General features: G+C 46.8%; 2 protein-coding genes across 3 annotated transcripts in view; both read left to right on the forward strand.

Moving 5' to 3' along the window:
* LOC147203177 (regulator of G protein signaling 21-like) overlaps positions 1–3,673 on the forward strand; it is a 42,988-nt gene extending 39,315 nt beyond the window's left edge. Inside the window, exons 5-7 of the mRNA XM_086115219.1 lie at positions 2,910–3,010; positions 3,110–3,276; positions 3,389–3,673. Of these exons, the coding sequence (XP_085971345.1) occupies positions 2,926–3,010; positions 3,110–3,276; positions 3,389–3,574 (438 nt within the window). The 5' untranslated portion in view covers positions 2,910–2,925 and the 3' untranslated portion in view covers positions 3,575–3,673. The remainder of the gene's footprint in view (positions 1–2,909; positions 3,011–3,109; positions 3,277–3,388) is intronic.
* A 7,425-nt stretch (positions 3,674–11,098) lies between these two features.
* Positions 11,099–13,958, forward strand: LOC147203178 (regulator of G protein signaling 21-like). Of its 2 annotated transcripts, XM_086116479.1 has the most exons (5): positions 11,099–11,408; positions 11,669–11,728; positions 12,396–12,460; positions 12,581–12,747; positions 12,952–13,958. In XM_086116479.1, exons 1-5 carry the CDS (start codon positions 11,341–11,343, stop codon positions 13,138–13,140), a joined length of 549 nt encoding a protein of 182 aa, XP_085972605.1. In that variant the 5' UTR covers positions 11,099–11,340; the 3' UTR covers positions 13,141–13,958. The 2 variants fall into 2 exon arrangements, with proteins under 2 accessions (XP_085972605.1, XP_085972604.1); XM_086116478.1 differs by having other exon boundaries at positions 11,099–11,728.
* The last annotated feature ends 529 nt before the right edge of the window (positions 13,959–14,487 follow it).

The raw sequence follows: 14,487 nt of genomic DNA on the forward strand, positions 1-14,487 counted from the left end.
AAAACCAACAACGCCAGAGCTCCCCCATTACGGCGTAGCCTCGTGTGCCTCGTAGCCGTGTCAACTCGTAAGCGCTTTCATGTTTTCTTGAATCATTTTCTGCGTTCGTTTGAATGACAAACATCAAACTTCTGATTTCAGGCCAAATGTTTTTGTTTTTTGTTTTTTTTTTCTCAAATTTGGAGCGCCCGCTGGCAGCCATTTGTGACCATTTTGACTCACCCCCCCCCCCCCCCCCCACTCTCCGGTTAATGATCATTTGTCTTAATTTCACTTGAATTCTTTTCTCCTATTGTAAGCGCACTTGCGATTTCAGTCACTTGTTCTCCCGGACAACGCTCGGGGGAGGATTTGGGATCCATTTTGCCGTCTGCTTTATCAAATCCATTTGGAGGAGATAGTCGAGCGGTGTGACGGCGGCAGCCGTGAGAGTTCTAATCTGAGTCGCCCCGGCAAAGATGCGGTAGGACGATTCCATCCGGCTCTTCTTCACTTGAAAAGCTGACGGCTTCCACCTGAGCGTATTGCGGGCCCCGCGTTTGACGGCGACTGACGGGAGCGCTTGGCTCCATATTCGGTTTTTTTTTTTGTTTTTTTTTCCTCTCTGCACTCGTCCCCATTTCTCATTACAGGCCTTAAATCAATTTAGTGGCGCTGTAATATTTCAGTCTGTTGCCCCTGACCGACGTGGCGCGTCCTCTAAATGATGAATTGTCTCGCGTCGTGGCATTTTGATGACATTCAAAATATGCGTGGACATCTCGCGGGATGATAAAGCGTCAACGCCGTTCTGACAGTCATATATGGGCCACGGGTCCACGGGGCAGCGGGCCGCCTCTTAATCTTGCTCTTTGTCTCACTCGCCAATTCTTTTGTTGTTGTTGTTTATTTGTTGCCAGTGGCTACAAGCTCGTGTGTTTCCGTTGACATTTATTTAATTTTTTTTGTAATAGGATCATAAAATGTCTGGCCCGTTGTGTTTTCAATCGATTCCTGCGTAAAATGCATGCAAATATCAAGTTGATAATAATAATAATACATCACATTTGCAAGCGCCTTTCAGAACACTCAAGGACACTGTACAACCAAGAGCAATAGTAAAACACAGATAAAATAATAGACAAGTTGGGCAATCTCAAACGATAACATGTTTCTGCAAGTAATTCAATTAGTTGTCAAAATTCAACTTGTCTTTGGCAGTGCAGATAGTGTGCGTGCGTGTGCGCGTGTGTGCGTGTTGCCGCACAGAATGATGATGTAAAAAGGTCCCTGCAGAAAATGAAGTCTGCCCGCTGGAGGCGTCGTGGCCATTGGCTTCCGTGGAGGCGATGTGGACAGGCCGCTTTCATAAGAAGAAGGTCCAAAAGCGGGAAGCAGATGCGGAATGCAAGGAAACGGTCGTTGGAAGGGCTCGGGGGGGGGGGGGGGGGGCACAGTGAGATGGCAAGCGATGATGGGTGAGGAAGGTGACGATATTATGGGAGAGAGGCATGGCAAGACGTAAATGAAGCCAGATTGGAAATTGAGGCGGGAGAAGGAGAGAAGCGAGCGAAGCAGAGATGGACGGCGGCCAACCGAGGGAGCGCTCGGAGGCGGCCGAGCGGCGCCGGCACAGGCCGCCAGCGCTTCGGGCTGGCCGCCGCCGTCTCTCGAGATGGAACGGGTGACAAGATCATAGGCCGAATGTGCTTCAGTGTGCAATGGCGGCCAAGAGATGGCGCCAAAAGTTGTGTTCTCAAACCAACCTTGAAGTGAGCGCTTCGAAACATGGCTGGAAAAACAACGTCTCCAGACTAGAGGGGCAGAAAACCACATTGAACCTTCATCGGTGGCAAAGTTGGGTGTTAAACCGATTGAAAATTGTGTTTTCACCCAGGGTTAAGTTTAGTTTTCTCCATTGTGAGACTCATTAAGGATTTCTTAGCTTGTCTTATCTTAGGGCGCTTAGTCTTTTCAGATACGAGCGATTTAAAATTAAACTTGGCTTAAGGTTTCGAGGCAGGATTCGGGTTTTGAACTCAAGCTTTAGGTCAAATTAGGGTTAAGTTAAACTCATGTTGTCCCTGAGGCTTTGTTTACTGCACTTCATATCGCCCGCTAGGTGCAAAAAAAACCTACGCCATCGAGCTAATACTATTTGAGAAGGACTGGGTTTGGGGTTCGGGCTCAAATTTAGGGTTAGGTGAGATTCGGGTTTGTGCTAGGGTAGGTTCAGGGTTCCGGGTAGCGCTCGGCTTCGAGTAAAGGCTCGGCTGAGTTTGGGTTTGGCTTGGGGTCGGCTTTGGGTTCGCCTTCAGGATAAGGGTTTAGGATTCGAGTTAGGGCTCCACACAACCCCATGGATGGATACTTTTTGATCCCCGTTGGGCCAAGACCGGGTGCGTGCAGGCGAAATGACCGCCGCACATTGAGCGCACTGGAATTTTTACAACCGCGAGCGAGCGAGCGTCGTCCGTTCAGCCGCTGCCGATCGTAAGGCACGTTGAGGCTTGCGCCCTTCGCGTCAGCGGTGCCGCACCTTCCCGCCGGCGCCGTAGCTTTTCTGTGAGCTTAAAGGCAAGCACGGGAGTCCTCGGCGCTTCTTGAACACGGCGACGGCCGCGGATAAGGCGGGAATGCTGCGACAATTGCCAAATCCTTTTTCCCCCACATTTGGTCTCTACCGGATAAAAGAGCTCCCGAAACGGTCCAGAAGGTAAGTCGGGAAAATGTCACGAGCGCGATGGAGACTGAATGCCTTGTGACCGGCGAGCGGTTTCGCTTCCTGACTGGACGGCACATCCGAGATGGCTCGCCCTTCCCGGTTGCTTCTCGTTGAAATGGAATCGCTTTTCTTCTTCACTGTTTAGCAATGGCTCCGTCAGTCGCGGGGCAGTAGAAGAATGACATGTCTGACTCCTATTTTTCAGCGGGCCTATCCCCAACATGTCTCGGGAACGACCTTTTTTTGCCAGCCCGCCCGATGACCGCAAACTCCAGCCGAGGCTCGGAGACTTACTGCAGGATGGAGGTACGGCGCGGCTCGCCGCCTCCCCCTTCCCCAAAAATGAGACATTTGCCTTCCGATGTTTGGTTCGTCGTCGCCAAACGGTTCTTTCTTTGGCGACAGCGTATTTGGCGGCTTTCCGCTCCCATCTGCGATCCGAGTTCAGCGAAGAAAACATTGAGTTCTGGCTCACCTGCGAGAAGTTCCGGGCAAGCGCCTCACGGGAGAACCTTTCGTGGAAAGCCAGAGGGATCTACGAGGAGTTCGTCCGGCCCGCGGCCTCCAAAGAGGTGCGCTCGTTACCGTCGTTGCGCTGATGTGAACGGGGGGGGGTCTAGGGGGCTTTACTCGGTCACCGATTGGGGAAAAGACCGCATGAAAGTATCTTTTTCTCCCCCACAGATCAATGTGGACCAACGCATTCGAGAAGAGATCAAGAAATCCTTGGATCAACCCGATCCGCGATGCTTCGACGAGGCCCAGAAACATGTTTATCTGCTCATGGAAAGAGACTCCTGTCCGCGATTCCTGCAGTCAGATGCTTACCTGAGCCTCAAGCAGAAATCCAGGACCTTGTGGTACTTTTAGACTGGGGGGGACAAAGGAAAGAAAAGCCAAGATTTTGTGGCCTCTTCTTGTGAGCTGCTTGAAAAGAAGAAGAAATAAAAAAGAGCGAGCCAGCATTCATTCGTTCATCGCTTGGTTGTCTGTGGGACCGAAAAAAAAATATGCCATACTATGTTTTGTTTGTCAAATAGGAATGGGAGACACGACCGTTGGTGTGGAACGGAGAGTAATGCTGAACACCAGACCTGAGCTAAATCCTGGTCCTGTTTGGCTTGCGGACTAGTCCCGAACTGGAGCGGATTCCACGAACGCAGACCAAAAGAAGTCCGAGATATAAAAAAAATGTGTTGATTTTCAAAATAGGGTGACGCCACCGAAAAAGTACAACATAAAACGCCGGACTCGTATCGTATTGTCGGTCGCGCTGACGGTGGGAAAAGTTTGGAAAGTCCACATTTTTCATGGCCTCAAAACAAAGTCGTTTGAACAGGCCGGTGCGGACTTGACGCGCTCCGTCCGCACGAAGGACGACTCGGGCGTTTGGTGTCGTGCCAGCTTTGAGACAATCCAGAATATTTTATCTTCCTGACTGACTAAGTGGAGGCACGCTGACGGGCATGAGTCAGAAGAGAGCAAGTTTCCACCGCTCGGCGGCCAAGGAGATTCTGTTTTTAGTCGCGTGTCTGATAAATGCTCCAATTGGACAAAGCACACCGGCAAGAGCGTTGAGCAAAGTGGAAAAAGGTGACCCCCTCGGCAACCCTTGATCCTCCTCTGCTCTGCAAACGGCCTTATTCCGAAAAAATGTGCCTTAAAAAGGAGTAGCGAGGCAAGCTAAGAATAACTCGGGGGGGGGGGGGGGGGGGCTTAAACGACAGCGCCGCAGCCATCGGACAACCTGATGCGGAACAGATCAGCTTGAATGTTGGCTGTCTGTCGGTCACGCCTGAGCTCCTCTGACCGTGTTTGGGCAAAAGGAGCGAGGCCGAGCCATAGGTCAGATTTGGGCGCGGGGGGCAATGGCGGCCGGGCTCCAACCAGGACGGATTTCACGGCTCTTTTTTTTCCGCCGCGTGCCGCCGGGAGCTCTCGCGGAGCGGCCAAATCTTTTCCGTGTTGTCACCTCGCAAATCTGCGTACCTCCCCGTGTGAGAGTTCATTGCGCTAATGCTACATCGTGTTAAGTCTGCAGTCGGATCAAATCTTAACGTGCTTGACTTATTTGTAAAGATGAGAAGACCCCGTTTAAGAATTATAGCGGAGTTGAATCGATCAAACGCTCCTTTTTCATTGGAAGTGAAGAATTGTATCGTCGACCGAGTCAAAGTTTGTTTTTGTGGAAAGGTTTGGACCGATTGAGGATTCTCCAGTCAGGTCGGCTTGTGAAAGATGTCCTCAGAAATAACGGCCATCCGTTTTCCAAGGCCGCTTTTCTCGAGCGGGGCGGCCGACGTCGGCCGAAAGGCGGACGACGCCCCGAACGGGTCGCCGGTCGGTCGCGGGGCACGTATAAGACAAACGACCATTCACGGCCGGCATCGTCACCGCGTGCGAACCGATCCCACGCGAGTCGGGCAAGTGTAGCGCATCACCACCGGCCACCCGAAGAAATGATGTCATCAAACAAAATGGGGCACAGGGGGACCACCCATACTGGCGCTAAGAAATGGCTAACGTCAAATTTAGCATTGTTACTTACTGTCTGTTGTACCTGCGGGCGGGGCAGTGAACCCCGCTTGGCCATTTCCAGTTTCCTCTGTCTTGCCCAGTCCTAAATGGACAGTTGAAGGCAACTCCAAGTCCTTCTATTCTCATGTCCATCAGAAAAGGAACGCAGGAGACGTTTTGGTTGTTTATAGCAAAGTATGGTATCATTTTAATGGTCCGGCCCACTTGACATCTACCGAGGCCGTATGTGGCCCACCATGTGAAACGAGTTTGACACCAGTGATGTATAGTAAGGCGTTTTTAGCCGAAAAAAACGACCATGGATAGTAAGGTGTTTTTAGCCGAGAAAGAAAACGACCATGTATATAGTAAGCCGTTTTTAGAAGAAACGACCATGATTAATCAAAAGACACAACTCCACTGCTCTATGTGGTGCTTTGGCTCAGTGGTAGCGTGATGGAGTGCCACACCAGAGGTTGAGTGTTCAATCCCTGGTTGTTGCAACAATGTCTACTCTTTAACCACCATGTACAACTTTTTCAGGAAAAACACAAAAAACCCCAAGGGTTCATTGTGGTGGGTTAGCTCAGTGGTAGAAAGCTGAAGTCCCAAATCCAGCAGTTGGGTGTTCGATTCCCAGTGTTTGCACCAAGGTCACATCTTTCTTTAAACACCATTTGCAGCTTTATTGAAGACAACACAAAACAAACAAGAAGTAATGTGGTGATGTGGCTCAGGGGTAGAAAAACATGTCCCAAACTAGCGGTTGGGTGTTCAATCCCCAGAGGTTGCAACCATATCCCTTCTTTCTTTGACCAACATGATAAATAAGGCTTATTCAAGTTTTTAGCTGGAAAACGACCATGTATAGTAAGGCGTTTTTAGCCGAAAAAAACGACCATGTACAGTAAGCCGTTTTTAGCCGAAAAAAACAACCATTGATAGTAGTGCGTTTTTAGCTGAAAAAAATGACCATGTATAGTAAGGCGTTTTCAGCCGAAAAAACGACCATTTATAGTAAGGCGTTTTTAGCCGAAAAAAAACGACCATTTATAGTAAGGCGTTTTTAGCCGAAAAAAACGACCATGTATATAGTAAGGCGTTTTTAGCTGAAAAAAACGACCATGTATAGTAAGGCGTTTTTTGCCGAAAAAAACGAACATGAATAGTAAGGCGTTTTTAGCCCAAAAAACGACCATGTATAGTAAAGCGTTTTTTGACGAAAAAAATGACCATGTATAGAAAGGCGTTTTTAACCGAAAAAAAACGACCATGTATATATAGTAAGGCGTTTTTAGCCGAAAAAAATGACCATGTATAGTAAGGGTTTTTTTCTGAGAAAAAAAAAAACGACCATGTATAGTAAGGCTTTTTTTGCTGAAAAAAAACGACCATGTATAGGAAGGCGTTTTCAGCCTAAAAAAACGACCATGTATAGTAAGCCGTTTTTAGCCAAAAAAAACGACCATGCATAGTAAGGCGTTTTTAGCCGAAAAAAACGACCATGTATAGTAAGCCGTTTTTAGCCGAAAAAAACGACCATGTATAGTAAGGCGTTTTTAGCCGAAAAAAAACGACCATGTATAGTAAGGCCTTTTTAGCCGAAAAAAAAGACCATGTATAGTAAGGCGTTTTAGCCGAAAAAAAACGACCATGTACAGTAAGGCGTTTTTAGCCGAAAAAAACGACCATGTATAGTAAGGCGTTTTTAGCTGAAAAAAAACGACCATTTATAGAAGGCGTTTTTAGACGAAAAAAGACGACCATGTATAGTCAGGCGTTTTTAGCCGACAAAAAACGACCATGAATAGTAAGGCGTTTTTAGCCCAAAAAACGACCATGTATAGTAAGGCGTTTTTAGCTGGAAAAAAACGACCATGTATAGTAAGGCGCTTTTAGCCGAAAAAAACGACCATGTATAGTAAGGTGTTTTTTGCTGGAAAAAAACGACCATGAATAGTAAGGCGTTTTTAGCCGAAAAAAACGACCATGTATATATAGTAAGGCGTTTTTAGCCGAAAAAAAAACGACCATGTATAGTAAGGCGTTTTTAACCGAAAAAAACGACCATGCATAGTAAGGCGTTTTTTGCTGAAATAAACGACCATGTATAGTAAGGCGTTTTTTCTGGAAAAAAAACGACCATGTATAGTAAGGCGTTTTTTGCTGGAAAAAAAACGACCATGTATAGTAAGGCTTTTTAGCCGAAAAAAACGACCATGTATAGTAAGGCGTTTTTAGCCGAAAAAAATGACCATGTATAGTAAGGCGTTTTTTGCCGAAGAAAATGACCATGTATAGTAAGGCGTTTTTTGCTGAAATAAACGACCATGTATAGTAAGGCGTTTTTTTCTGAAAAAAAACCGACCATGTATAGTAAGGCGTTTTTAGCTGAAAAAAAACGACCATTTATAGAAGGCGTTTTTAGACGAAAAAAGACGACCATGTATAGTCAGGCGTTTTTAGCCGACAAAAAACGACCATGAATAGTAAGGCGTTTTTAGCCCAAAAAACGACCATGTATAGTAAGGCGTTTTTAGCTGGAAAAAAACGACCATGTATAGTAAGGCGCTTTTAGCCGAAAAAAACGACCATGTATAGTAAGGTGTTTTTTGCTGGAAAAAAACGACCATGAATAGTAAGGCGTTTTTAGCCGAAAAAAACGACCATGTATATATAGTAAGGCGTTTTTAGCCGAAAAAAAACGACCATGTATAGTAAGGCGTTTTTTGCCGAAAAGAATTACCATGTATAGTATGGCGTTTTTAACCGAAAAAAACGACCATGTATAGTAAGGCGTTTTTTGCCGAAAAAAATGACCATGTATAGTAAGGCGTTTTTTGCTGAAATAAACGACCATGTATAGTAAGGCGTTTTTTCTGGAAAAAAAACGACCATGTATAGTAAGGCGTTTTTTGCTGGAAAAAAAACGACCATGTATAGTAAGGCTTTTTAGCCGAAAAAAACGACCATGTATAGTAAGGCGTTTTTAGCCGAAAAAAATGACCATGTATAGTAAGGCGTTTTTTGCCGAAGAAAATGACCATGTATAGTAAGGCGTTTTTTGCTGAAATAAACGACCATGTATAGTAAGGCGTTTTTTTCTGAAAAAAAACCGACCATGTATAGTAAGGCTTTTTTAGCCCAAAAAAAACGACCATGTATAGTAAGGCGTTTTTAGCTGAAAAAATTTTTTTTTCGGCTAAAAATTTCGTCCAAAAGCGCCTTACTAAAACATGGTCGTTTTTTTCGGCTAAAACTGCCTTACTGTATATGGTCGGTCTTTTTCGGCTAAAAATTTCGTCAAAAAAATGCCTTACTTATACATGGTCGTTTTTTTCGGCGAAAAACGCCTTACTATATATGGTCGTTTTTTTCGGCTAAAAATTTCGTCCAAAAACGCCTTACTATACATGGTCGTTTTTTTCGGCTAAAAACGCCTTACTATACATGGTCGTTTTTTTTCGGCTAAAATATTTGTCCAAAAATGCTTTACTATACATGGATGTTTTTTTCATCCAAAAACGCCTTACATGGTCGTTTTTTTTTTTTCAGCAAAAAACATCTTACGATACATGGTCTTTTTTTTTTTTTGCAAAAAACGCCTTACTATATATACATGGTCGTTTTTTTCGGCTAAAAACGCTTTACTATACATGGTCGTTTTTTTCGGCTAAAATATTTGTCCAAAAACGCCTTACTTTACATGGTCGTTTTTTTTTCAGCAAAAAACACCTTACGATACATGGTCTTTTTTTTTTTAGCAAAAAACGCCTTACTATACATGGTCGTTTTTTTCGGGTAAAATATTTATCCAAAAATGCTCTACTATACATGGTCGTTTTTTTGGGGCTAAAAACGCCTTACTATAATACATGGTCGTTTTTTTCGGCTAAAAACGCCTTACTATTCATGGTCGTTTTTTTCTGCTAAAAACACCTGACTATACATGGTCGTTTTTTTTCGGCTAAAAGCGCCTTACTATACATGGTCGTTTTTTTCCAGCTAAAAACACCTTTCTATACATGGTCATTTTTTTCGTCAAAAAACGCCTTACTATACATGGTCGGTTTTTTTTCGGCTAAAACGTTCGTCCAAAAACGGCTTACTATACATGGTCGTTTTTTTCGGCTAAAACTTTTGTCCAAAAACGGCTTACTATACATGGTCGTTTTTTTCGCAGCTAAAAATGCCTTCCTATATATGGTCGTTTTTTTCGGCTAAAAATTTCGTCCAAAAATCTCTTACTATACATGGTCGTTTTTTTCATTCAAAAATTCCTTACTATACATGGTCGTTTTTTTTCGGCTAAAACTTTCGGCCAAAAACGCCTTACTATACATGGTCGTTTTTTTCATCCAAAAACGCCTTACTATACATGGTCGTTTTTTGGGCTAAAAACGCCTTACTATTCATGGTCGTTTTTTGTCGGCTAAAAACGCCTGACTATACATGGTCGTCTTTTTTCGTCTAAAAACGCCTTCTATAAATGGTCGTTTTTTTCCAGCTAAAAACGCCTTACTATACATGGTCGTTTTTTTCTGCTAAAAACGCCTTACTATACATGGTCGTTTTTTTTTCGGCTAAAAGCGCCTTACTATACATGGTCGTTTTTTTCTGCTAAAAACGCCTTACTATACATGGTCGTTTTTTTTTCGGCTAAAAGCGCCTTACTATACATGGTCGTTTTTTTCCAGCTAAAAACGCCTTTCTATACATGGTCATTTTTTTCGTCAAAAAACGGCTTACTATACATGGTCGTTTTTTTCGGCTAAAAATTTTGTCCAAAAATGCCTTACTATACATGGTCGTTTTTTTCGCAGCTAAAAACGCCTAACTATACATGGTCGTTTTTTCCGGCTAAAAACGCCTTACTCTACATGGTCGTTTTTTTCGGCTAAAAACGCCTTACTATACATGGTCGTTTTTTTCGGTTAAAAACGCCTTACTAGACATGGTCTTTTTTTTCTGCTAAAAACGCCTTTCTATACATGGTCATTTTTTTCGTCGAAAAACGTCTTACTATACATGGTTGTTTTTTTGTTTTTGTTTTTTGTTAAAACAGGTCTTACAGCCGCTGTGAGACCTAACAGCTTAACATCTTGGGCCTCAGACCAGGAAATTGATGTCACAATCAAAAGATGGCTACATCTGGCTCCCGATCGGGATGGTGACAGGAAGGAGAGCATGAGAAGAAAAGAGGACATGGAGAGCGCAACAATTTGATGGACAGAAAAATACTGTTCAAGAGTAAGCTGCATCCCAATTTGGACTTTGTGTTCACTGTTAAATCAAGAAAAGTGCATTTTTCCAGTGTATGTGGAGTTATATGTGAGGTTCACAAATTATGACAATAAACATATTTTTATAACAGTCGTTTTTGAGACTTTTTTTTTAATGTGGGTCAAATATGGCTCATGAAAGATGTGGCTTAGTTGAGGTTGAATTCAGGCTGATATCAGGAACCCGAGTAGGGCCAGATATGGTTTTACAACGCGGCTCAGATCTGGGCCGAATGCGGCCCACATCATGGATGCCAGACGTGGGCCACTGCAGGACCGTCATTCATTGAGGTATGTGGGCCGAGTGTACGTGCCGTGTCTGCCCCAGAGCTGGGCCAGACCGATTTTTGCTGACTGGGCGGTCAACTACTTTGAGGGGAAGGGACGCGGCGAGAAGAGAGGCGCCGCTTCCCTTCAAAACGAGCCGTCATAGCTCAACCCCGATGAAAGTCACCGTTTGCCCATCGCGGTCAGCGTTTCCCTCGTTTGAATCCGTTCGGCGGAGCGCAAATCATGCCAGCGCAGCACTCGGCTCGCGAAAGGACAAAAAGACATCCTGTACCAGGGAGTCCGACATCAAGACGAGGAAGGAAGAGAGTACGGTGCCAGTGTTGGCTTCTTTCCAAGCGTGAGGTGGGAGGAGGAGGAAGGGAAGGGGTGCTTCCTCTTCAGTCTGGGCTGAGCCGCTGATGTCTCCCAGCCAGCGGCCCCCGCCGACAGTATCGGCAGACCTCGGTATAAAAAGCGACCGGCTCGGGGGGGGGGGAGCCTCCAAAGGCTTTCTCGGCCGCGGCATGACCCCGACCGGGAAGCCCGGAGCGCCCGCTTGACAAAACAATGCCAAGGCTCATCGTCCGACCGCACTTCATCATGGACCGAGATGACAGGAAGCGAAACAAGAACATGTGAGTCGAGAGCGCCGTCGCGCAGCCGTCGCGCCGTCCGCCATTCGCTCGCCCTCGTCCGGCCTTCCGGCGTCCGCCGCCATCCACCCGCTGGAGTCTCCAGGCCAGCCCCGCGCCTGAAAAGAAGTCGAGTCGGTCGCGCTTTCCAGTCTGGACTGGATGCCGCGCGCTTATCATAACATGCCCGACATTCTTGGACAGGTTCACCAGAAATCCAGGGATAGATTGATAACCGATGCTTTTGCCTTCTATCTGCGCAGCGGAAAGAACTTCATGTGCCGACTGCAGTGCATGTTCTCACACTCGTCGAGTTCTGAGAGGTAAGGAGAGCGATGGGGTGTTTTGCGGGGATTTCGCTTTTGAAAATACACTAGCTGGCTTGCTCCTTTCCTTCCCATCTATGGTCGTTAGGAAAGGATACAAACGCACGACGCGGCACGGCATGCTTGCTTGCTTGCTTGCTTTGGCGCACGATGCGCGCCCACAACGTGTTGAGATGAGACAACAACAAAAAAACGGAAATCAATCCAAAATGCGACATGACTTTGTCTTACGGCAGGGGTGTCAAACTCGTTGATGTCGCGGGCCACTTTGGACTTCCGCCTTCCATCGGAGGGCCACTACGACGGTGAAACTGAATCCATGTTGAATCATCACATCGGATTATTACTTGGGCACAACAAATCAGATTGATGGGTTACTAGTTTTTGAAATCAGTCAACTGTCTGTTTGACCTTTGCGCAATTATTGTCCAATCGAGTGTAAACCGGTGTAAGTCTCAACGTTATTGATCACACGTGACAATTTGACATTTCGGTCCGGATTCGAGCAACGATCGTGGACGTTTGACACGCAGGATTCGCTTTCGCGGGCCACATAAAATGACGTGGAGGGCCGGATCTGGCCCCCGGGCCTTGAGTTTGACACCCGTGGTATCCCGTGCAATACTTATTGTGGGTGCCTTATACGATGTGCGTCGTCTCTCAGCAGGCTCACTCTAGAAGATACCCAACAATGGTCGCAGTCTTTGGAGCGGCTGCTGGATTCAAAATGTACGTTGGGGGAAATTCCAAAACCGTCGCAGGGATTTGTGTGTGTGTGTGTGTGTGTGTTAGCACCATGAAGCCAAATGTCGTTGGGGTCGGCTCTGAGTTGATTGTGGTCACCCTCAGACGGATTAGCGGCATTTCGCAACTTTCTGAAATCCGAATACAGCGACGAGAACATCGAGTTTTGGCTCACCTGCGAGGACTACAAGAAGATCAAGTCTTCGTTCCGAATGGCGTCCAAAGCCAAGAAAATCTACGAGCAATTTGTCAAAGCTGAATCTCCGAAAGAGGTACGTTGGTCGAAGCGCAAACGTGGCTTTGATCTCCGAACGCAAGGCCGACACGCGTGCTCACAGTTGCCGTGTCACAGAAGTTGCCATTTCAAACTTTTGTGACGCCGCTCCTGGAACTTACGCTTGTTCGCGTCGACACGTGTGTCGACACGCGTGTCGTCACCCGCCCCCCCCCCCCCCCCCCCGTCTGCCTCATTCCAGATCAACATCGACTATCACACTCGAGAGCAGATCAAAAGAAGCGTCAAGAGTCCCACCGTCCACTGTTTCGACGACGCTCAGAAAATGGTTTACGGGCTGATGGAACGAGACTCGTACCCGCGCTTCCTACGCTCGGACGTTTACAGAACTCTCCTGGAAAACCTTTCGGCCGACGCCACCAAGGGTTGAGAGCGAGAGGACGCCGGCGGACGTACGACTCGTGACTGGAATGCGGGATTCCATTCGGCGGGGAGTGTCGGTCTTGTTCGAGGGAAGAGGGTTCCGAAAGCACGCCGCCGAGACTAAAGCGGGAAAAGCCTCGCTCAAAGTCCTCACCGGACCCTCGACTCCGCCCTGGACTTGATGTTCCCCCGTGACAAGGATTCCCACACTGCCCACCCGCCTAATATGAAAGCAGACGAGCAAAACGACCACGGCGTGCCCGCCAGTCCCAAAGAAAATGAGTCATCGTTGCTTTTGGTTTAAAGACAAAAAAACAGAACCTCTGAGTGACGGACACTGATCAGTGAATAACGCACTTGCGCACCTCCGCCATCTTTTTTTTCTTTTCTTTTGGCGCGAAGGCAAAAGTGTGCAAGGTAGGAATCACACTCATGTGATGACGTGTGTTTGGCAAAATGCTTTTGCTCCGTAAAATGTTTGAAGAGACAAATCCCCCCTTTCTTGACAATTGGGGGGGGGGGGGGGGTTGTTTTGCCGCCGTTCCAATTCACCAAACCGTCCAGGGCCCGAGAGCGAGAACCACTCGAAATAGGTTGCGCGCTCACCGACGTTAGCAACATTAGCTTTGATCCGTCGCCGGACGGCGGCTCCAAACGTCACCTGGCGACAACAAACGGCTCGGGCCGTCTTCCAACAAAAGCGTTGGTGACCGCAGCGCCGAGTTTCCCGCCTCCGATCGGCGCGGCGACCGAGGGGAGAGCGAGTTCCGCGAAGCGACCTCGGCCGCGCCGCGGCGAGAGCGGCCGGGGCTGGCGAACGTGCCGGTTCGTAAGTCGTCATCGCGCAAGCGCTCTACGAAAACTAAATCGAGGTGTTTTAGTTCCCGGTCTATGGTAACCGTTCCACTTTGGAACTTTGGTCCAAGTCGAGCCAGTTGGTCATTTTGCACTCCTGAAAACCGAGGCCAAACTGTGCCATCGAGGTGAAACCTGAGCTCGCTTTTGAGTAGAATCGGATTGAAATGTTGCACTGCAGCAACCGAGACAGAGACTTCTTTTTATTTTTATTTTTAATAGCGTCGATCCTAAATGCTGACTACTGGCCAGACTAGAAGTGTACGATTCCTCTTTGAAGCACGCAAACGTCAATGCTTGATACCGTGTCACATGTTTCATTGCTCCACTCCAAATCTGCACGCACGCGCACACAGACTTCAAAGCATGCCGTTGATGGAAATGTATAAGGTCATTTTAAGTTCAACGTGGTATTATTTATTTGGAACCCTCACCGTCATTTAGCGTGTTGCTGTTGTTGAAGTGCCTTTTTTTGTAAGTGTTGGTGATTACGAGTCCA

Source organism: Hippocampus guttulatus, chromosome 7 (genome assembly GCF_054856545.1).
Source record: "Hippocampus guttulatus isolate MCC_2025c chromosome 7, RoL_Hgut_1.0, whole genome shotgun sequence".
Taxonomy (NCBI): Eukaryota; Metazoa; Chordata; class Actinopteri; order Syngnathiformes; family Syngnathidae; genus Hippocampus; species Hippocampus guttulatus.

Coding starts and splice junctions, on each gene's coding strand:
- LOC147203178 (XM_086116478.1), top strand. CDS start 11,568: ATGCCGCGCGCTTATCATAACATGCCCGACATTCTTGGACAGGTTCAC. Junction 11,729..12,395: donor CACTCGTCGAGTTCTGAGAG/GTAAGGAGAGCG, acceptor GTCGTCTCTCAG/CAGGCTCACTCTAGAAGATA. Junction 12,461..12,580: donor GCGGCTGCTGGATTCAAAAT/GTACGTTGGGGG, acceptor GGTCACCCTCAG/ACGGATTAGCGGCATTTCGC.